Raw genomic sequence first — 24755 nt, 5'->3', positions numbered from 1 at the left:
CAACCCCCTGCAGATTTAGCAGGTTTGATAAGATGCAAATAAGTTAGAGCCTTCAAACTTTAAACAAGAGCAGGATTTATTAACAGATGCATAAATCTTACAAACCAAAAAGTTATGTTGCTCAGTTAAATTTTAATAAATTTTAAACATAAAAGTGTGGGTCACTTATTATTCAACCCCCTAGGTTTAATGTTTTGTGGAATAACCCTTGTTTGCAATTACAGCTAATAATCGTCTTTTATAAGACCTGATCAGGCCGGCACAGGTCTCTGGAGTTATCTTGGCCCACTCCTCCATGCAGATCGTCTCCAAGTTATCTAGGTTCTTTGGGTGTCTCATGTGGACTTTAATCTTGAGCTCCTTCCGCAAGTTTTCAATTGGGTTAAGGTCAGGAGACTGACTAGGCCACTGCAACACCTTGATTTTTTCCCTCTTGAACCAGGCCTTGGTTTTCTTGGCTGTGTGCTTTGGGTCGTTGTCTTGTTGGAAGATGAAATGACGACCCATCTTAAGGTCCTTGATGGAGGAGCGGAGGTTCTTGGCCAAAATCTCCAGGTAGGCCGTGCTATACATCTTCCCATGGATGCAGACCAGATGGCCAGGCCCCTTGGCTGAGAAGCAGCCCCACAGCATGATGCTGCCACCACCATGCTTGTCTGTAGGGATGGTATTCTTTGGGTCGTATGCAGTGCCATCCAGTCTCCAAACGTCACGTGTGTGGTTGGCACCAAAGATCTCGATCTTGGTCTCATCAGACCAGAGAACCTTGAACCAGTCTGTCTCAGAGTCCTCCAAGTGATCATGAGCAAACTGTAGACGAGCCTTGACATGACGCTTTGAAAGTAAAGGTACCTTACGGGCTCGTCTGGAACGGAGACCATTGCGGTGGAGTACGTTACTTATGGTATTGACTGAAACCAATGTCCCCACTGCCATGAGATCTTCCCGGAGCTCCTTCCTTGTTGTCCTTGGGTTAGCCTTGACTCTTCGGACAAGCCTGGCCTCGGCACGGGTGGAAACTTTCAAAGGCTGTCCAGCCCGTGGAAGGCTAACAGTAGTTCCATAAGCCTTCCACTTCCGGATGATGCTCCCAACAGTGGAGACAGGTAGGCCCAACTCCTTGGAAAGGGTTTTGTACCCCTTGCCAGCCTTGTGACCCTCCACGATCTTGTCTCTGATGGCCTTGGAATGCTCCTTTGTCTTTCCCATGTTGACCATGTATGAGTGCTGTTCACAAGTTTGGGGAGGGTCTTAAATAGTCAGAAAAGGCTGGAAAAACAGATAATTAATCCAAACATGTGAAGCTCATTGTTCTTTGTGCCTGAACTACTTCTTAATACTTTAGGGGAACCAAACAGAATTCTGTTGAATTGAGGGGTTGAATAATAATTGACCCTCTGAATAAACTTTTCACTATTTAAAAAAAAATTTAACAAAGAAATAACATTCTTTTTTGCTGCAGTGCATTTCACACTTCCAGGCTGATCTACAGTCCAAATGTCACAATGCCAAGTTAATTCCGAATGTGTAAACCTGCTAAATCTGCAGGGGGTTGAATACTACTTGTAGGCACTGTATGGTGTGATTTCATTATTTTTACATTATACAACAGGTTAAAGTGGTTGTAAACCCTTACAACACACTTTGACCTACAGGTAAGCCTAGATTAAGGCTTACCTGTAGGTACAAGAAATATCTCCTAAACCTACACGGTTTAGGAGATATTTGCCTGAATACAGGCACCGCTGTCTATGGCGCATGCGCCGTAGACAGTGGCGAGCAGGCGCACTGAGTGCGGCATTTTCAACGACAGAGCTGCCACGCGTGTCGGCTCCCGTGCGCATGCGCGGGAGTGGCGTCATTGCGGCTTCGCCGAATGACAGCGGCGGAGCTGCAAGACCCCACCAAGAAGATGGATGCGCCGGACTACAGGGGACAGCGGTGACTTTGCTGGCTCCTGTGTCAGGTAAGTGACACATAATGGACTACTATGCGATGTATAGTAGTCCATTATGCTTTGCCTTTGCAGGGAATGAAAGAGGAAGTAAACTCATCAGGGTTTACTTCCTCTTTAAGGACTGTTAACACTATTGGTGGAACTGGTATATATTAAGAAATCACACTGAGTGGATTGTTAATTGGCAGAGCATTGAAAGATACATATTTTATTAACAGTGTTCGGATTTATATCACTGGACCTTATTTTGTGTGATAACGCTTATGCCCCATACACTTGGTCGGACATTCCGACCACAAAATCTGTCAGATTTTTTCCGACAGATTTTGGCAGAAACTTGTCTTGCATACACACAGTCGCACAAAGTTGTCGGAAAATCTGATCGTTCGGAATGAGGTGACATTAAACAAGTACAACGGGACCAAGTAAAGGCCATTAGCCAATAGCTTTTGTCTCCATTTTTTTTCTGAGCACGCGTGGCACTTTGTGCATCGGAATTTTCTACACACAATCGGAAAAAGTGCGATCAGATTTTGTTGTCGGGAAAATTTTAGATCCAGCTCTAAAAACTTTTTCTGTCAGAAATTCCGACAGAAAAAGTCTGATGGAGCCCACACATGATCGGATTTTCCGACAACATAATCCGATCAGACTTTTCCCGTCAGAATTTCCGACCGCGTGTATGGGGCATAACAGTGTGTTTTTTTCAAAGAGGATGTTTTAATCACATTATTGAAAATAGAATAATTAAGCTTTAATATTTCATATTTACACACTGTTCACAGAATATTTTCAATTGCACATAGATGTTTGTTAAAATCACAGCAGCACATCATGTTAATTAATTAATTTATAGATCCAACAAGATGTTGGAAACATTCCTCAGAATATTCCTCATAAATTTCATATTACCATGATAGCAGTTGCTGCAGATTTGACATCCACCTCCCAAAGGTTCTCTATTGGATTGAGATCTGGTGACCGTGGAGGTCATTGGTGTACAGTGAAGTCATTTTCATGTTCAAAGAAACCAGTTTGTGATGATTTAAGCTTTGTGACATGGTGCATTATCCTGCTGGAAGTAGCCATCAGAAGATGGGTACACTGTAGTCATAAAGGGATGGACATGGTCAGAAAAAAATACAGTGGCGTGGCAATACTAGGCTGTGGCATTTAAACAATGCTCGATTGGGAATAAAGAGCCCAAAGTGTGCCAAGAAAATATCCCCCACACCATTACACCACCAGCCTGAACCGTTAATACAAGGCAGGATGGATCCATGCTTTTGATGTTGTTTACGCCAAATGCTATCCCTACCATCTGAATGTTGCAGCTAAAATCAAGACTTATCAGACCAGGCAATGTTTTTCCAGTCTTCTATTGTCCAATTTTGGTAAGCCTGTGTGAATTGTAGCCTCAGTTTCCTGTTCTTAGCTGACATGAGTGGCATCCTGTGTGGCCTTCTGCTGCTGTAGCCCATATGCTTCAAGGTTCAATGTGTTGTGCATTCATAGATGGTATTCCACATATATTCGTTGTAATGAATGGTTAGTTGAGTTACTGATGCCTTTCTATCATCTCAAACTAGGCTGCCCATTCTCCTCTGATATTAACAAGGCATTTTCCTCCATACAACTGCTGCTTACTGGATATTTTCTCTTTTTCTGACCATTCTCTGTAAACCCTAGAGATGGTTGTGCATGACAATCGCAGTAGATCAGCAGTTTTTTAAACACTCAGACAAACCCGTCTGTTACCAACAACCATGCCACATTCAAAGTCACTTAAATCCCCTTTCTTCTCCAATCTGAAGCTCAGTTTGAACTTCAGCAAGTCATCTTCACCACATCTAGAGGTCTAAATGCGCTGAGTTGCTGCCATGTGATTGGCTGATTAACAATTTGTGTTACCAAGCAATTGAACAGGTGTACCTAATAAAGTGACCAGTGAGTGTATAAAGGAGTGATGTTGAACTTTGGCACCCCGGATGTTTTGGAACTATATTTCTCATGATGTTCATGCACTCTACAGTGTAATTGAGCATCATGGGAAATGTAGTTCCAAAACATCTGGGGTGCCAAGGTTCACCATCACTGGTATATAGGATCATGGCTGATTAAAATATTTCCCTGCGGCCCCAGAGGAGTGAATACACTTGATGGATGTCACCTTGTGCTATGAATACCTAATTTACTTGCATCGCAGCTGCCCCAACAAATTTAAAAGGTCTGGGACAGTTGGCTGAATACCTCTGGTCTTACCCCCTTTGACCTGGTGTCACAAAGATTTTATATGAAAGATACCAGATATGCTTTTCATCATGGTTAATTGTCTATTCTGGGTTCCTAATTTGATCCTTGGGTCCTTAAGGTCCTTTGATTTTTGATGATTTAGGCATTCTGTTTCTATTAAATCATTCTGGCAAAAGATCCAACAAATAAAACAGAACTCCAAGTACAAAAATCTCAATTTAAATAAATCCTCAATAGCCACAAAGGATATAAATACGCTCTGTGTGCATCAAAGCCTTTCACAAACACAGATATTCTGAAAAAAATACATTGAAAGCATTACTGTGCTGTCTGTAGGCTGTGCAGAGAATAGGATGGTGGGAGGGAGCCAGCATGTCCACCCACTACAGGCTGCCTGCAGAAAACTACAGGATGGGGGAATACAAGACCGGTTACCTTGCACAAAAAGAGAACTGTGATTTTCTTTTGGATTACTGCACAGATCTGGAAAAAAAATGCACAGGACATATCACAGTTAAAGAGAGAATACACCCGCCACCAGGGCCGAAATCAGGGGGGTACAGCCATCATAACTGTAATGGGCCTGAGGGGCCCGCCCGAGCCAGAAGAAGGCAGGATTGGTAAAGGGGAGCCATGCTGTGCAAACTATTTAACAGCTTCTGCTGTTTTCGTGTCATTGAGCTCAAACATCAAGCTCTTTACTGCCATCTCTGGCTATTATGTGCATGTGCACCCCTCGTGTGATCTGTACTATGCTTCTCAGCAACATGTCAGCTTTGTGAAAATGAGCGGGGACTAGGAAGGGAGACCTTCTTTACAAGTAGGGGCTGTGAGGGAAATGAGGGGGGCTGTTTGTGTACAAGGAGGGACCAGAGCCTTGAGTGTTTACAGGTTTGTGTATGTGAGGGGCTGGCATATATACAGATGTGTGTGGGGGGGCAGGGGGGCTGGAATATATACAGGTGTGTGTGGGAGGGCTGGCATATATACATGTGGGGGGGGTGGGGCTGACATATTTACAGGTGTGTGTGTGAAGCTGACATATATACAGGTGTGAGGGGGGCTGACAAATATACAGATGTGTGGGGGGCTGACATATATACAGGTATGTGTGTGTGGGGGGGCTGACATATATACAGGTGTGAGGGGGACTACCATATATACAGGTGTGTGTGTGGGGAGCTGACATATGTACAGGTGTGGGGGGCTGATATATATACAGGTGTGTGTGTGGGGGGGGTGACATCTATACAGGTGTCAGGTGGGCTGACAAATATACAGGTGTGAGGGGGGCTGACATATATATACCGGTGTGTGTGTGGTGGGGCTAACATATATATTGGTGTGGGGGGCTGACATATATACAGGTGTGTGTGGACAGGGCTAACATATATACAGGGGGGGGGGGGCTGAGTGCATACAGGTGAGGTGGCCGGCATTTTTTGTGTGCATTACTTTGCACTGTAAATGAGGATGAACATACATACTATATATTGTCATGTTAGCACTGCTATTTAGGTGGCCTTCAGCAAATAAATGCAAAAAAAAAAGCTGGTGTGTGGACGGGGCTAACATATATACAGGGGGGGGGGGGGCTGAGTGCATACAGGTGAGGTGGCCGGCATGCGGATTCAGTAGGATAGCCCGTGGGCAGGCCCTGGAAATGCTGGGGGTCAGACTCGGGGGGGGGGGGGGGGGGGGAACCAGGCCTAAAGCTGTGTAGGGAGCCCAAAAATGTATGATGGCTGCCCTGCATGCCACTTAATTTTAGACAATATATGATTGTCCCAGAGTAAAGCTTTAAGTGACATTCATTATGAGTATGTTACCTTCTCTATTCCTACCTCTACTTTTAAGGATTTGTTTGCTGTTTATTTGAAAAACGTAGAAATGCAACTGTTATGAAAAAACTAGGCCACAGCTGTGGATGGAAAAATCGTTTTTGCATATAACTTGCATAACTTCCAATCACATTTTTTGTGTGCATTACTTTGCACTGTAAATGAGGATGAACATACATACTATATATTGTCATGTTAGCACTGCTATTTAGGTGGCCTTCAGCAAATAAATGCAAAAAAAAAAAGCTGGTGAGTTCTCTATGGAAATAGTGGAATTTAACATAAGTTGCCCAGACAACCTGTGACGGTATGTAATCATAATGAATTCCTTACAGATACTATTTCCATGCAGAAATGTCGAAACAAGATTCAACATCAGGTGATCATAGGTGCCTGCTACTTTGAATGACTTTTCAGGACCCATTGAACCTCTGAAATCTGGAATGTTCAAATTAATCAAATGCTGACTGCTTTCTAAAGTACCAGAAGACCCAATATCCCTGGTGTCTCACACCTTTGTTTCCTAAAAATGATAGACACATTCAGTTACAAAAAGTTAGGCATTAGAAGCGGAAAGTCATAGGCACTGAAAAGTGCATAGGCATTTGAAGTTGGAGTGTGTAGTCTAGTGTTCAATTTTAGGAAACCCGGGGTTTTTGGGGTGCAGCTAAGTGAATTAAATGGTATGCGTAGGCGTCACAGGGTTCCTGCCACTGAGTTTTACTTTTTTTTTAATAGAAAGGGTTGCTTTAAATTTGTACAGGCAATGGCATAGGCTGGTATCATATGCATGGAAATTCAATAGGATTTTCCCAGCATGCTCTCGCAGCTAACTCAACAACAGCTCAATATCATCCCGTTCACAACAGCTAGACATCATACATCATCACGTTCAATAATATCATACATATTCAACAGCAGCCTTCCAAACTATGTTGAACAGTATCATACATATTCATCAGTAAATTTTCAAATTACCAAATATAAAATTGTTATTATGTCAGTTCAGTACCTAGAAAATAAAATATACATGACTAAGAAGCAGTTTTCATTTTAAAGTATAAGAAACAAGATGACAAACTGATGAGAGCCAGAAACATATAAATACGGTGGCTTTGCTTCCAAACAAATACTTCTTTCAAATATAGCAGAAATTAGTTATCAGTCTGTGCTTGGCATTCAAAGCATTTAGCTTCTAACTGTGTGTGCTTCTGGAGTCTGTTATTATTGCAGAGAAAAACATGTATTCTTAAAGTACCTTCATGGTGCAACTCTACTGAGTGCCACTTTCTTGTTGGCAGAGTATGGCGGATGGGTAATTACAATAGACAGCAATTTGAACTCCAGTCAAATGTTCAATAAAAACTTTGTCAGGCAAGTTGCAGTCATTATTATTACTGGACCAAAAGACCGTGCAAGACGATAAATCATTAAACTTTTTAAGAAAAGATCATCCATACTTCCACCATTCTGTATGGTATGCCACAATGACAGTAATCTTTTATTTGACCATATTTTTATAGCAATTATTACTGCGAAAATTGTAACCCCCAAGTGAAAATGTATGAATCAATGGCAAAATCGGTAGTTTTACTGAAATCCCTTTGCTCACCAGCGCTAGTGGAAAGCCTCATGAAAAAAAATGTAAATACATATACAAAATTACGGGGAATCCCCAAACCAAAATTTAAAAAAAATGTGCGGGGGTCCCCCAAATTCCATACCAGGCCCTTTAGGTCTTTTTTTTTATTTTGGTGTGGGGGTCCCCCTCAATTCTATCACAGACCCGAAATCTGGTATAGATTTTAAGCCCCTCAAAGCACCTTGTCCCCATGTTGATGGGGAATAGGGCCTCATCCCCACAACCCTTGCCCGGTGATTGTGGGGGTCTGCGGGCGGGGGGCTTATTGGAATCTGGAAACCCCCTTTAACAAGGGGACCCCAGATCCCGCACCCCCCTGTGTGAATGGGTAATGGCGTACAAATGTACCCATACCATTTCACAAAAAAAGTGCCAAAAATGTTAAAGACATTAGACTGTTTTTGACAATTCCTTTATTAATGTCTTCTTCTTTCCCCGCTTGTTCTTCCATCTTCTTCTGGTCTTTATTCAGTGTTCTTCTTCTTCCTCCATCTTGTTCTTCCCCTGCTTCTTCCTCTATCTTCCTCCACTTCTTCCTCCGGTATTCTCATCCGGCATCTTCCTCCAGCTTATTCTTCTCCGATTCATCCTCTGGAAGATCCGCCTCAATGGGAGTCTCCCGCTGTGTGAGGCTTCTGTTCAGGTGACAGCTCCTATATAACCGAGGGTGAGGACACCCGATGACCTCGCCCCCCTGACGCAGGGGGACTTCCCTATGGCTTTTTTTTGTATTGATACATGTCCCGTGGGGCAGGACCCAGGTCCCCAAAACACTTTTTATGACAATAACTTGCATATTAACCTTTAAAATTAGCACTTTTAATTTCTCCCATAGACTTTTAAAGGGTGTTCCGTGGCTTTCAAATTTGCTGCAAACATCCCAAATTGTTCGCTATTCAGCGAACTGGCGAACAGCCAATGTTTGAGTCAAACTCGTGTTCAACCCGAACATAAAGCCCATCCCTACGTGGGACCAGCTTCAGAAAGTGTATGTATAGCGACTTCTTCTTTACAGGGCTAAATAGGTTAGTGTTAGATGGTGGATGCAAGTAGATTTCTAGATTTTAGCTTTAGGGTGAACTTCTACTTTAATATGTGTAACCAACACATATTATATGTGAAGGTACTCAATGTTAGAGTTGAACATAAGGCAAAACTATTGTCATCTTGGATAGAATAAGGAAGGGTTATAACCCCTTTAGGATTTTTTTCCATTTATGGGGAGACTTCCTTTCACTTCTTGTTCCATATCCAAAACAGGAAGTGAGAGGAAATCTCTCGAAAAATTAAGAAATCTATGGTTCATAACAGGGTCACCAGAACTAGCATTCCCTTAGACCCGTACAGTATTACAGTATTACTGTTCTGGGGACAACACAAATTTTTTTATTATTTTTTTTTATTTTAAAATAAAATTAAACATGAGAGAGGGTGAATCAGAGGGCACTGACAACAATAAAAGCATGAAAGGTGTTCTAACCCTCCACCTAAAACTAAAAAAAGTTTTGCTTTTAGTTATACTGTAAGTAAGAACTGCAACATGATGATAATCACAGAGATTAGAATTATTTCAGAATTGTGTTTATTTTTTTGATAGTTGGATACAGTGGAAAAGGATTAGAAATCGGTGCAAAATTCCTATTGCTGTTTGAGGTCTAATTGGAAGTGAGTGAAAAACTGTGTGCCATCCCCATCAAATCATTCTCTGCAGCTATTACCTTTTGTACCACCCCCTCCCTTTAGAATGTAAGCTCTACGAGCAGGGCCCTCCTGTACCTTTTGTATTGAACTGTACTGTAATTGAGTTGTCCTCCCTATATATTGTAAAGCACTGCGTAAACTGTAAATATAAATTGTGTATAATAATAAAAATGATAATAACACTTGTGTAAAAAAAAAATGCTGATAGGAGTCTTAGTCTTTCCCTAAACTAGCAAAAAAAAGGTTTTTTTTTGTTGCTGTTTATGTCCCATTTGGCTAAATGCTCTCATTTCTAACCCAATGTTGTCACCAGGATAAGAAGTTAGGATAATTCTCCCCAATGGTCCCCACGCAACAATAAACGGTAAATCTGGCTGAGGTTCTACCATTTACTCATTTTATATAAAACTGAAAAAACATGCCTGGAGATACATTTTAATTACAGAAGAGTCACAAAACACCCTTGGATAAAGTTTTATTATCAATGGATGGTAAAAGTTAATGCAGCTTTCAAGCAAGAGCACTAGGAATATAACTTACCAATAATTGCAGTAGAATAGCCTTCTGTTTTTAGAATTTCTGCAAATGTTATTTCATTCTGCGGTAGGCCACCAGAGCTTGCCGCGAATACAAAAGTACCGATCCTTGCCTCTGCAGCCATACCTAAGTGTGAACATAATAAAACATTATATACAATTTTTCAATTTCGTAATGGAAGTATATTTGGTGCTGCATTTTGCTACCTGATTTACAAACTATTTTCTGATGCACAGAATAAGAATTTTATGACATTCAGAAGAAGAAATACCTTTCCAGTATTCTCCGCATTGTTCTAGTTGCATACAAGAAAAGCTAACACTGACACTAATTTCATGTTTCTGTGTAATAAAGAATGGGGAAATAATAATAAAATAATAATAATGAACTGTCTACTCATTTACAGTTCTTAGATTAAATTTGTATTATTTCTTTGGAATAGGAGTAGGTGCACAGTAGGTTCTATCATACCTTACACATCACATCATTTCTCAGTGGTGCTGATTTAAAATATGGAATTGTTGTCCATACCAACCAATAAGATGTTCATTTTCTAGCTTGTACTCAAAGGTGATATCAAATTTGACTGCCTGAGACTCTGTTATCTAGGTTCTTACAAATACGTTCCAGTGTCACCAACATAAATTGTTCTATAATAGCAGTACTGATATAACTAGTTAGTGAGCAATATGAGGAAGTGCTTCAGTAAATTTCCACTATACCTGTAAAAAATAGTTCTATTCCAGGACTGATTGAGCTTTTTTTTACTTTCACTGAACTATCTACAGGATCATTATTACAGCACGTCAAACAATAATTCATATTTCTGATTCACTCAGTCTTAGCAGAATGAAAGAGAATGAATATTTTTCCAACGTGTTTTGTTTTTCAAGGTGTTAAAAATATCAATTCGGTGTAATTAAGCTCACCAGTACACTGTGTTGTTTTAAAAATGTTGATGTATAATTATTAATTTTATATATATATATATATATATATATACATATATATATATGTATATGTATGTGTGTGTGTGTGTATATATATATATATATATATATATATATATATATATATATATATATATATATATATATATATATATGTGTGTATATATATATATATGTATATATATAATGTCACAATGTCACAAAAGTCAAAAGTGAGTACACCCCTCACATTCTTGTAAATATTGTATTATATCTTTTCATGTGACAACACTGACAAAATTACACTTTGCTATCATGTAGTGTAGTGAGCTTGTATAACAGTGTAAATTTGCTGTCCTCTCAAACTAACTCAACACACAGCCATTAATGTCTAAACCGCTGGCAACAAAAATGAGTACATCCTAAGTGAAAATGTCCAAATTAAAGTGTAAATATTTTGTGTGGTCACCATTATTTTCCAGCACTGCCTTAACCCTCTTGGGCATGGAGTTCCCCAGAGCTTCACAGGTTGCCACTGGAGTCCTCTTCCACTCCTCCATGATGACATCACGAAGCTGGTGGATGTTAGAGACTTTGGGCTCCTCCGCCTTCTGTTTGAGGATGTCCCACAGATGTTCAACAGGGTTTAGGTCTGGAGACATGCTTGGCCAGTCCATCACCTTTACCCTCAGCTTCTTTAGCATGGCAGTGGTCATCTTGGAGGTGTGTTTGGGGTCATTATCATGTTGGACTACTGCCCTGCTTCCCAGTCTCTTAAGGGAGGGGATCAAGCTCTACTTTAGTATGTCACAGTACATGTTGGCATTCATGGTTCCCTCAATTAACTGTAGCTCTCCAGTGCCGGCAGCACTCATGCAACTCCAGACTATGACACCCCCACCACCATGCTTAACTTTAGGCAGGACACACTTGTCTTTGTACTCCTCACCTGGTTGCCACCACACACGCTTGACACCATCTGAACCAAATAAGTTTATCTTGGTCTCATCAGACCACAGGATGTTTCAGTAATCCATGTCCTTAGTCTGCTTGTCTTAAGCTAACTGGAGTCTTTCTTGTGCATCACCTTTAGAAAAGGCCTCCTTCTGGGACAACAGCCATGCAGACCAAATTGAGGCAGTGTGCTGCATATAGTCTTAGTACTAACAGGCTGACCCTTCACCCCTTCAACCTCTGCAGCAATGCTGGCAGCACTCATACGTCTATTTCCCAAAGACAACCTCTGGATATGATGCTGAGCATGTGCACTCAACTTCTTGTACACTGACAAGGCTGCAAATGATACTGGACAAGGCTGCAGATGGACACTGATAAAGCTGCATTGATGGGCATTTCAATGTAAGTTTTTTCCCTTAAACTTCCCTCCTCAAAGTTTTTTTTTCCTTAAAATTCCCTCCTAAACACGGGGTGCGTGTTATACGCCGATAAATGGTATTTCAATGGTAATTCATTTGATTGGTCAAATTAAACTATTATTCTGGTCAAGGAAATTAATTATTGCTTATGCGCTTGAAGTGCTTAACCACTTACAGACCGGAACATTTTGCTGATCAAAGACCAGACCACTTTTTGCGATTCAGCACTGCGTCGCTTTAACTGACAATTGCGCGGTCGTGCAACGTGGCTCCCAAACAAAATTGACGTCCTTTTTTCCCCACAAGTAGAGCTTCCTTTTGGTGGTATTTGATCACCCCTGTGGTTTTTATTTTTTGCGCTATAAACAAAAATAGAGCGACAATTTTGAAAAAAAACTCATTATTTTTTACTTTTGTTATAATAAATATCCCCCAAAAATATATAAAAAAACATTTTTTTCCCTCAGTTTAGGCCGATACGTATTCTTCTATTCTATTTTTTGGTAAAAAAATCGCAATAAGCGATTATTGATTGGTTTGCGCAAAAGTTATAGCGTTAGGGATAGTTTTATAGCATTTTTATTAATCATTTTTTTTTTTTTTTTTTTTTTTTTTTACTAGTAATGGCGGCGATCAGCGATTTTTATTGTGACTGCGACATTGTGGTGGACCCATCGGACATTTTTGGGACCCTTGTCATTTATACAGTAATCACTGCTATATAAATGCAGTGATTCCTGTGTAAATGACACTGGCAGTGAAAGGGTTAACCAGTGGGTGGCAGTGTAGGGGTTAAGTGTTCCTAGGGGTGTGTTACTAACTGTGGGGGGGTTGGGCTTTCATTTAGTGAACACTGATCTCTGCTCCAATCACATGGAGCAGAGATCAGCATCACTAGTTGCTAGGCAGAATGGAGAAATGCTGTTAACACGGCATTTCCTCCATTCAGCCGTCCCGTGAGACGATCGCGGGGATGCCCGTGGCGATCGAGTCCGCGGGTCCCACGACCGGACTCACGGGGGTCCCGACCAGCGCGGGAGTGTGCCGCCGGCGGCGCGCTCCCGATGGCGGGGCGGCATTGAAGATTGGACGTACATGTACGCCAATATGCCTGCCCGTGCCATTCTGTCGATGTACATCGTCGTGCGCTGGTCGGGAACCGGTTAAACATGTTACACACTTTTACAAGCATCAAGTGCTTTTTCTGCCAGAACACTGCTGCCAGGAGGAAAGGCATCTGGGAATGATAGCAAAATGTCCAGTGTGTATGAGGCCTAAAGTGTGTTTCCATTTTTGCAGTCAAATTATGTAATATATTACATGTTCCCTTTCACATAGCACACAAAAAGAATAAATAAATTGTTGCCTACTTTTTTTTTTTGCTTTAACCACTTAGGGACCGCCCACCCACCATCATTATATGGTGGCTCTTTGAAGAGGAATATCCTAGTTATGGCAGCAGCTAGCTGCCAAAACCCCGATATCCATTTCTTCAGCGGTTGTTCCGCTTTTAGATAAGAGTGGTCTCAGCGGCGGATTCGCCGCAAGATCACTTTATCAGTGAAGGGAGAGGGCCCCCCTCCCGCCGTGTCCGGTGCCCTTACCGGAGACACCGGCAGCACCAGAGGCAATCAGATCCTGTACCCTCTGGTCCCCACCCAGCTCCATACCATATCAGGGCAGAAAAAACGTCAAAACGTCACTTCCGCCCATAGCTCTTAAAGGGACTTTTTTTTCAAACGACATTTTTTTTAATTTTATTGCATTTTAGTGTAAATATGAGATCTAAGTCTTTTTTACCACAGATCTCATATTTAAGAGGTCCTGTCATACTTTTTTCTATTACAAGGGATGTTTACATTCCTTGTAATAGTAATAAAAGTGGCATCTTTTTTTTTTTTTTTAAAAGAACAGTGTAAAGATAAAAAAATAAAAAGTAAAATCAATAAAAAGAAATAAATACTTTTTTAACGTCCCCCGTCCCGCCGAGCTTGCATGCAGAAGCAATCGCATACCTGAGTAGTGCCCTCATATGAAAATGGTGTTGAAACCACACATGTGAGATATCACCATGATCGTTAGAGCGAGAGCAATCATTCTAGCCCTAGACCTTCTCTGTAACTGAACACATGCAATCTGTAGAAAATTTTAAACGTCACCTTTGGAGATTTTTAAGGATAAAAGTTTGTCGCCATTGCATGAGCGGTCGCAATTTTGGGTATCAATTTACTCAGTGTACAAACTCCATGCTCCCTGTTTTCAAACAGTTTACAATTTAAGGTCCCTATCTCACATGCATATTGTAAGAAGACCTCCCACACATACTAGAGCCCATTTAGACAGTGTGGCAGCAGGCAGGTGAAGTCACCTGGTTGTATCCAGGATGGTAAATATGTGTGTCCTAGATTCAGGCTTTATGCAGACTTTTACAATTAGAGGGGAAGAGTTAATGAGCCCAGCTGAAGCAAGTGGGCTCATTAAGACCTCTACAAAAAACCCCAGCATGCTTAGGGAGATGCTCCATCCTGGAACCAGTTTTGTGTTGTATAGACTGGGGAGTGTGTCACCTGTACTGTGCGGTGAGTTAACGCCTGTGTGGCAAAACCTTTACAACAAAGGCAGGGACTGGTACAGCACAAGGCTGTACCCAGTTGTTAGACAGGGAGTCTATGTGTGTAGTTAGAGGTCAAGCTGACCAGGATTTATTTTCTTGTTTTATTTTGTTTGGCTGTTATATGTATCACTGCATGGAGCATAAATAAACCGGATCTTTTGTTTTTTGAACCTACACCGCTGTCTGCTGTGCCTGACTTTGTGTTGTGAACCCATCCAGGGGGTCACACACACCCGCTGCCGAGCTAACCCCTCACAACAGGAACAGAATCAGTTGCTCTACCAGTATCCTTAGGGTGGGGAGTAAACCTAGTACCCAGAGGAAAAACACAAATACAAGAAGAATATGCAAACTCCATGCAGACAGCATTCTGTACATGATTAAACTGGGGACCCCAGCACTGCAAGGCAAAAGTGCTAACCATATAAGCCAATATAGACATGGTAGTCTTAAGACAATTTCTCATTGCCACACTGTGGCTTTTGTGTCGGTTACCCTTGATTTCTATAGACTTCTATTCAATTATGCGTTTTTGGTGCATTTTCTGAAAGCGCAATAGAGATGCAGCATGAAAGACTTTGAAAAAAGCGCCAAAAGCATGCGATCTGATAGAAGTCTATGGGAAACCGCGGATAACCTGCACGAAAACTGTGGGTACATTGTGCTGCACCCACACTGTGACTAAACCACAGTGCTGCAGTGTGAAACAGCCATTAGATAGACATGCAGTTTTAAATTGAATTTAGGTAAAATACAAACAAATAAAAGGCCAACGTTTAAAGCCGTTACAGCAGCAGTATTCTTCTTTTAGAAAAAAAAAAAGCATTGAAACATAGGAATAAAAGCTGACAGTTGAATGCAATCCTGCCAGTGTAATATGATTTTCCCAGCTCTGTAACTGCCACCTTTGATGGACAGCTTGGCCTGTTAAAGGAAGCAAGAAAATCCTACCTACTAGCATTTTTTTTTTTTTTAATAAACTTTAGTTCCACTTTAATACAGCAGTTTTTTTTTTCTAAGTCCTTGTTGTTGTTTTTATAACTTTTTGATCCTCCCAGTCCAAGGATAATTTACCGTACAGTTTAATTTTCTGGTATAGAGACTACAGCTATTTGACCTGCATAGAGAAGAGAACATTTAATTAAAGAGTAAGTTAACAAGTTAACTCTAAAGCCTAATATACATGATCGGATTTTCCAATGGGAATTGTGTGATGACAGACTGTTGCCGGAAAATCCAACCGTTTGTACACTCCATCCGACAATTGTTGTTGGATTTTGCACGGACAAATGTTGGATGGCAGGCTTATAAATTTTCCGTGGACAAATGTCTGTTGTCTGATTTTCTGATTGTGTGTACACAAGTCCGTCAGACAAAAGTTCAAAGTACAAACACGCATGCTCGGAACCAAGGACAAGCCGGAAGTGATTGGTCTTGTAAACTAGCGTTCGAAATGGAGAATTAACTTTCGTGGCGTGGCAAATAATGAAATCCCAAAATGCACATTCTCTTCTTCTTTAATGGGATAATAATAAAGCTGCTTTGCTGTTGAGACTAATGGAGTTCTGCCAAACGTATTTTAAAAGGCTTTTATTTTCTAGTGATATCAAGAAAAATATTATTATGATTTTTTATTTTTTTTGGCCAAGTTACCACAACACCATTATCCTGCAGTTGCCAATTGCCGATAACAGAGAAGGACCGTGGATCTGTGTGTGTAAACACACAGATCCAAGTCCTGTCAGGTGAGAGGAGACCGATCGTGTGTTCCTAGTACAGAGAAACACTGATCTCCTTTTTTTTTTATTTAAAACAAAAAACGTGTCCACTGTGCAGCTCGTTTTGCACAGAGTGGCCCTGATCCTCATCTTCTGGGGTCCCTCGGCAGCTGTCTTGGCTCCTTCATGCTTCTGATAACCCCCTCTGGTAAGCACTCTCCCAAGGGGGTTACCTTGCGGGCGCACTCCCGAGTCCTGTATTCAGCATCCATAGTCGCCTACTACAGGACTCGGCCCCACTCCCCGGCACTTGCGTCATTGGAGTTGATTGACAGCAGCGCGAGCCAATGGCTGTGCTGCTATCAAACTATCCAATGAAGAGCCGAGAAGACTGAGCAAAGGAAGAGCATGTTCGTAGCGTGGGACTTTCCAGAGCTCATGTAAGTATACTGGGGGGGCTGGGGGGGCCAGTGATCGTAAGATGTTTTTTCACCTGGATGCATTAAGGTGAAAAAACATGAACCTTTACAACCCCTTTAAGTTTCATAACATGGCTCAATGGCTTCTAGTTATTCCTATAGAGTAGGCGTATGTAACTTTTAAGGCAACAATTATTTGTACACTGCTGACAGCAAACCAGTTGCTTAAATTAAATGGCAATTAACTCTAGCTAGAAAAGGTGATATCAGAATAGGCATTTTGGCACTTGCAGGCTGATTTCAGTTATGATTTCAGAATTCCCTGTTCCTACAGCACTGGTAAGGACTATTGGTTAAATCAATCAATTTAGAAAGGTTCATTCAGCACACACAGCTCACAGATTTCAACCAGTTATTGACCTTTACCATGCCAGTGACAGACTCCATTCATCTCTATGGATGAATAGAGCTGTCATTTGGCTGTAGCACATTCATACAAGAGAAAGCTGCTAAGGAAATTCACCTATAAACCCCTCCAACCCTCTCTCTATTGCTATTGAAAGCCAATACCCCATTACAACTTTTAATCTATCAGTTCCATTCTTCCTTCAGCCCTCAATGCCATTCACTGTACCAACCATTATGATACTGTAAAATATTGTGGCATGTTATAGCATTTTGGCAGTTGTGGTATATAGAAGGTGCCAAAAATACCTCTGCTCTTTTTGTGACATTTATAACTTAAAGTGATACTAAAGTCTCGTTTATTTTTTTCTTTAAAAATAACAAACATGTCATATCCACCTGCTCTGTGCAGTGGTTTTGCACAGATCAGCCCCGATACTCCTCTTCTTGGGTCCATCTCTGACATTCCTGGCCCCTCCCTCCTGTCCAGTGCCCTCATAGCAAGTAACTTGCTATGGGGCTCGGGAGCCAAGCTGCAGCTCCCTGTGTCCATTCAGACACGGGGCCACAGTTTGGCCCTGCCCTCTCTGTCCTGATTGGCTAACTGACTTTGACTGACAGCAGCGGGAGCCAATAGTGCCTCTGCTGTATCTCAGGAGGGAGACTCCTGGACGGTCAAGGCACCAGTGCACATCGCTGGATGGGGGCTGCTATACACAGAAGGTTTTTTATCTTAATGCATAGAATGCATTAAGATAAAAAAAAAATCTTCTGACTTTACAACCATGTTAATAAATAAAAAAATATGCCAACTGATTGGATATTGAAACAAATTTGTTTTATTTATCACTATTTCATCAAATGTTGTTTTCATTCACTTGCGGAAAAAGGTCAAATGTAAACCTCATTCTATTCAAGTTTATTTCTATGTGCAGAAGTTGATATATATTATATTACAGCCAGTACTACACAATAAAATAGTTCTAAGAAAAGGGAAACTTTTAACAGCTTATATTAACAAATGATCAAACAATCCACACAAAAGGTAAACGAATACATTAATTCCTTTCACACCTCATTTTAAAACCAATTTATTAAACAAATTTTCGTTTCCTCTGACACACAATATCATTTCTTCAACACGAAAAGGATGGCTTGTCATCTATCAGAACTGTAATAAATAATCCTATTTTTAGATAACTGTCGGCTGCACTTCTACAGAGTAGCCAATCTCTTCATTCTGTTACCAAGAAACTAATATAACTAATGACTTTGTTTTCTCGAGCGATGAATCACACACAAAATAGAGCCACTGGAAACAATCTGTGAATTATTTGTCTCGATAAATCCTGCAAATATATTTTATACAACACCTTCCAATCAAACTGTGAGCAGCTTCTGTTATATAGCCTGGAGACAGAAGATATCTCTTGTTTTCAGCAGATACTAACTATAATAATTCCTGCTCTAAGACTTCTTAGCCTTTTATCCATATGACTATCAAAGTCGCAAAGCTATAAAGAAGAATTATTACTTCCACTGTCATGCCAAGTACATCAACTGTTTGGGGCAGCTGACCTCTGTCAACCTTACCTGGTAATACTCTGTAGCTGGCACTTTGTTAAAATGAGAAGCATGGCAGTAATATCTGGAAACTAGTGAAAATTTAATCTGCTTGGACTAAATGTTTTGTTAACCTTTTCTGTTTCTTCTTTTATTATCTATAGTCTTTTTTTTTCCTTTTTAATTAAGATATGATCTTTCTAGGGTACTACAATATCATAACTTTAAATTCGGATGCAGCAAAATTATTTTCTATAAAAAAGGTTTCAAATGTCTTAAGATTTCTAAACTGGATAGCCAGTAATCCTTAGGACTCCGTAAGATACATTTTTAAATGTCTTTTTTGTCTTGATAGCTTGCTGTGTTTTGGCTGCTGTAACCTAAAATAAGCAATTCCAAAAAGGGCTAGATCTAGAGAAAGCTGTAAAATACTGTAAATTTAGAACTTGGTTACAACAGAATGTTTGAAATTGTCAAGGTAGTGAGGGTATGTGTTTTTTGCATTACTGTCTTTGCAATTCAAGAATTCATAGAATCACCGCACATCAAGGGTAACACTCTGAAAATAATCCATGCCCCTTTTGTATTAGTATTTAAAGTTGAACTCGTTACCGTAAAAAAATGTCCCCATATAGTAAGGTTTTAATGCTTGCTTAGCCTAAGGGGAAATACATGGGCACAATTATTTACCTTATTCCCCACTCACGCAGGCTTCCTCTATTCCAGTGGTTCTCAACCCTGTCCTCAAGTACCCCCAACAGGACATGTTTTGGGAATTTCTCTTAGATAAAATAGCTGCCCAAAATACCAAGCCATTGACTGATTTAAAGCCCCTGTGCAAGGTAAAGGAAAACCTGCAAACATGGCCAGTTGGGAGTACTTGAGGACAGGGTTGAGAACCACTGCTCTATGCTACACAACCATTCACACATAGCTACTACTCTTCTCCGGCCACCCCTCACTGACATCATATACAATGCAGAACCAATGGGGCATACCAAAAGGGAATTCTTAATCAGCTGACCATAGATCAACTTTAACTTCAGCTATATGCATTAATTAAAATATCTTAAAAATGTCCCTTAATAAATCACTGAAGCAATTTTAATCTGCTGAGCTTTATCTAAACACACACACAACCTTAAAGTGCCCCCCCCCCCTTACCTATCCTGTATAAAAAATGGCATGCAAATTTACCAATTTTCATTCCAATCTGGTCAGGTCATGTGTTCCTGCAGCTCCAGCTCCCCTGTGTCAGTGAGTGGCTGCTGCGAGGGGGGGGGGGGGCACCATCAATGGATGGGTCATGGGAGCCTATGGGTGATGTCATGGCTCCTGGAATTCACAGCCATTCTCAAGTGCTCCCCCACACAGAGCCACGTGAGCATATGACTGATCCAGACAGATTAAAAATAGGTAAGAATATTCTGATTAAAAATAGGTAAGAATATTCAGATTAAAAATAGGCAAGAACACCCATTTTTTGTTTTTATATGGGATAGGTAAGATGAGGGGAAATGAAACATGACAGCCCCTAACCAAGCGGTGTTGCTTTACTTAATTAGAAAATAGTGAGATCAAAACCTGTACATGCTGTTGTATTAGAAAACCAGCTGGACAAAGGTTTTTAGGAAAGATAGTTCAAACACTCATATCTCAGCTTAGAATTAAATGGTTTCACAGCCACTTCAAGCTTATAATGTATTGATCTTGAAAATAAAGGCTTATTGGTGGCTTGATTTTCTTGACTGATAGCTGATAGCTCTATATAGTATGTCTATTTTCCAAACAAAAGTCTTACCTGCCTGCCAACAATGTTTCTATGCATATACACATATGAACAGTTCAATTTATAATTCTTGCATCTGCTGGGTGATGGGATGAACAAATTCCCATGTGCATGCATGGGATTGGTGGGGGTAAAAAAAATGGTCCTGTGTTGGTGGCTAGTAGGAGATTATATTAGATTATATTATTGAACTATTGTTGGTTGACACCATTTTTGCACTTTTGAAGCACTTTAGTTCTGGTTTGTACTATATGGACTGATAGCACTTTTTATTTATTTATTGCAGTTAAGCACTTTTATTATAAAGACTCAGCCAGTCTTTACATGTTAATAGATTGTATATGTGGTTTGTTTAATCACACTAATCTATCCAGACTTTTATTCCACATATATTTACACAGCTTTCATAATATATTTAACCTTGAGGTTATGCGCAATACATTTCCATGCATATTTAGTCAGTGGGAGTAGCAAATATCCACGTTAGTGGGATCAGTGGGCATCAGTGGTCAGTGGGAGTAATACATACCCCTTTGTCAGTAGTTAGAATGGTGCCCCTGTGCCAATTATGTACCTATATCAGTGTAACTAATGCTCCATTATTGGTGTTCAGTGGGAACCTATCGCCATATGTCTGGCTCCATGTCATACAGCTTCCTCCTATACAATCAATATCAGGAAGGTGATCACTCTGCCTGATGATGCTTGTTATATTGATAAATGCTATAACAATATTTGCTCCAGTGCCAGACATCTGCTGCCACGCTGAACAATGACTCCGCTAGGGAGTAATGAGAAAGCCCTGCATGTAAGGCTTTCACATTGTAGCGGCCTTCAAATGGCAACTAGTAGGCCATAAATGTCATGGTAGCTATAGTTTGTGGATCACAGATTTAGACCTTACATAGTGATTTATTTGAAAAGCACAATCAATTTAATCCTGCACTGACCTACATTTGTCTACTACCTTTGATTCACCCCAAATGTTGTCTGTCTGTTGAACAGGATACAAATGCGCTTGTCCAGACATTAGTTGGTATTTAAGTTGGACCACTTAAAAAATTCTCATTTGCTCCTTATATTGCTTTCATGTCACTTAGATGCATGACTTTATTAATGTCAGTGGACAGTTATCAGCTGACAAGAGTATTTACTACTAAGCATTGCTTCCTTATGAAAATTGGTGTCACCCTTTTATTTTGTGATGAAGTAGAGAGATGAATTGCTGCAATTAGTTTTTACACTCTGCATGAGTTTTACAAAATCAATGTTTTTGAAGTAGTTTATTACAAATGGACATCACAATGATCTAATCTGCTAAGACTTACTACAATATTTTCAGCTAAATATTTAAACATTTATGACAAAAGAGCTGTAATGCCATAATAAAAACATAGTATCACTAACATTGGTATTAATATTATTATTATTGTTATTATTATCATCATCATCATGTTATTATTATTCACCCAAAAACCTTCCTGCAGTTTCTGTACTTTTGGATAACATAAATGCAGCATTAGCTACCCCGGAATGGTTCAGCTTATGTTTAGCCATCTTATGCTAATTAACACCTTGGAATGATGCTAAGCAAATGAGACACAGAAATAGCTTTCTGGAATAACATAATGAATGTGCAAATGAAACTCTTTTTCGATAACAGCTGAACACTCAGCTGTCATTTGAGTTTTTTTTTTTTTTTCATTTTTAATGTATCTTTCATCAGTCACCAATGTGAATTGTTTACAATTCAGCTAATGGTGGTCCCATAGCATATTTTGGTATTTCTCTTTATTAAATAGTAATTAACAATTTCAAAAAAATAAACAAAAAGTATAAAATAATGAACTGAATGTAAAAATATGTGCTTTTTTACATTGATAACAGATTTAAAGACAAAACTCAGCATACAAGGGGTTTTTAAACAAAACTGCACATGGAGCAAAGTGTAAAGTCCAAATTGTAATAGCCATGGCAACCAGTATCCTTGTACTGGCATATTAAGTTCTATATGGCTTCAATTTGTTAATTTTCAAATGCATACACAAATATCATAATGTGTTAGCCTTATAGAGCTCATATGAGACTAGCAATACTAAATCCCAAGTTAATGTATGTTGTGTGATATTTGGGGCAGTAGCAAGTATGCAGGATAGCAAATGTTATTTTGCCATAACAAACATTCTTTGTTAAGACCCTAGCAGGCTTATCTTCAGCCACAATATATATAAACAGTGCTTCTTGTGACAGCTCAATAACACCCTGAACACAAAAGATACTGGTTTACATCAACGTCCATAGAGCAAACAAAAGTCCAGTAATATAGCAGCATTAGCAGTAGCAGCCATCTCATTGAGCCTTGCTGGCTCTCCTCCTGTCCACTCTAAACCTAGTCCAGACTACACACCCCTGACACTCCCTGCTCCTTTTTCTTTTTTCAGCATTCTTATTCGTTAACCTTCATTCTCTCTTAAGGGGATCACTTGCAAAAAATAAGAAACTTTATACCTGCCATCCAGGATATATCCCTTCTGACCAACACACAGCACCCCCCTTTGCCTCAACCCAGAGGGGGTGAACACACTTGAGGAGCCTAGATATTGGGCCTGGGAAAGAGCATCAACATTTTGATCCAGCACTAATCATCCACAGGTCTCCTTTACCAGGTCAAGAAAACCCTAAGCTCTCCACCCATGGACCAATTCAAAAGGGGAGAACCCCATGGATGCTTGAGGAACATCATGTATAGCAAACATTAATGCTGACCAAAAAGACAGTACTAGTCCTTTCTGTTTCTTTCTACCACCCATTTAAACATGGATGTCAAGGTCTTATTGAATTATATCACTAAGCTAACTGTCTGTGGATGGCATACAGACGTACACAACTGCTTGATATGAAATAATTTGCAAACATCTGCCCTGACCCTTGACATAAATGGAGTGCCCTAGTCTGAGGATCTCCTTGGGGAAATCTGTTCAGGTAAACATTTAAAATTACACATGAGCTTTACCTCTGGTTGAGATATTCCTCAAAGATATCACCTCGGGGTAACAGGTAGCATAGTCACAGACAACCAAAATATATTGATGCTCTCAAGCAGACTTCACTAAGGGGCCTACTATAGTCATCACTATTTGTCAAAAAAAAAACTTTGGTCACAGGTAGATGTACTAAGGAATGACAAAAGTGTGATACTGGTGAGGTTAACTGGCATGTAGGACAGGACCTACAATATATTTTACCCCCTGCATTTACTACGGGCCAGTAAAACCAGTCAGTAATCCATGCCACCATTTTCAAAGCCTCCAGGGGTCCCCTTAGAACATAATTATGTGGTAAGTAAAGCACCATCCTTCTATATGGTTGTAGTATCAGTAATTGTCCAACAATCCCCTCTGATACAGAGCAAAGTGGGGAAGCATTCATCCACCCCCAGTTCCTGTGAAACCCAAATGATAACAACCACTTGCCCTGCTGCCTGTACCTGGATCAGGTCTTGCATTTGGGCAGTGCTGAATGGGCCCTTGGTCTCCTCTGGCCAGGTTAAATAGGGTTTGAGTGGGCCTCACCAGTCCCCTCCTCTTCTCTTCCCCATCACATCCCAGTCCCAGAAGTTTACCGGGGTTGAGTAAGGGAATTTTCATCACACATATCATCAGTACTCATTTCAATAATCTGCTTGTTTGGGAGCCAGTCTGACCTCCTGATCAGGTACATACCTCCTAAAATCTTGGAAAGTTTAAGAAAGTTAAGTTCATTGATAACAAGTGCACCAGGTCCTTTACCTGACCAAACTCATGTTTTAACCCAGAGGAGGAAGATGTGGGAGAAGATGCAGGAAGACCGGAGGAAGAAGCGGGAAAGAAGAAAATATTTTTAATAAAGGACTTGTCAAAAACTATCTACTGTATTTTTTCACACTACACTACTTTTTTTGGTGAATGGTTAGGGGTACAATGTACCCCATACTCATTCACATAGGGGAGGAAGCCGGGATCTGGGGGTCCC

General features: G+C 40.3%; 1 protein-coding gene across 2 annotated transcripts in view; it reads right to left on the bottom strand.

Moving 5' to 3' along the window:
• The window catches only part of STS (steroid sulfatase), a 441865-nt gene that overhangs the window by 255099 nt on the left and 162011 nt on the right, over positions 1–24755 (bottom strand). For both annotated transcript variants that reach the window (XM_077480825.1, XM_077480826.1), the window contains one exon: positions 9935–10057. In XM_077480825.1, coding sequence (XP_077336951.1) covers positions 9935–10057 — 123 coding nt within the window. The remainder of the gene's footprint in view (positions 1–9934; positions 10058–24755) is intronic.

This window comes from Lithobates pipiens, unplaced genomic scaffold (genome assembly GCF_037356315.1).
Source record: "Lithobates pipiens isolate NorthernLeopardFrog02 unplaced genomic scaffold, aLitPip1_a1.2 Scaffold_16, whole genome shotgun sequence".
Taxonomy (NCBI): domain Eukaryota; kingdom Metazoa; phylum Chordata; class Amphibia; order Anura; family Ranidae; genus Lithobates; species Lithobates pipiens.
The sequence above is the reverse complement of the archived record's forward strand: the minus strand, read 5'-3'. Positions and strand labels throughout refer to the sequence as shown.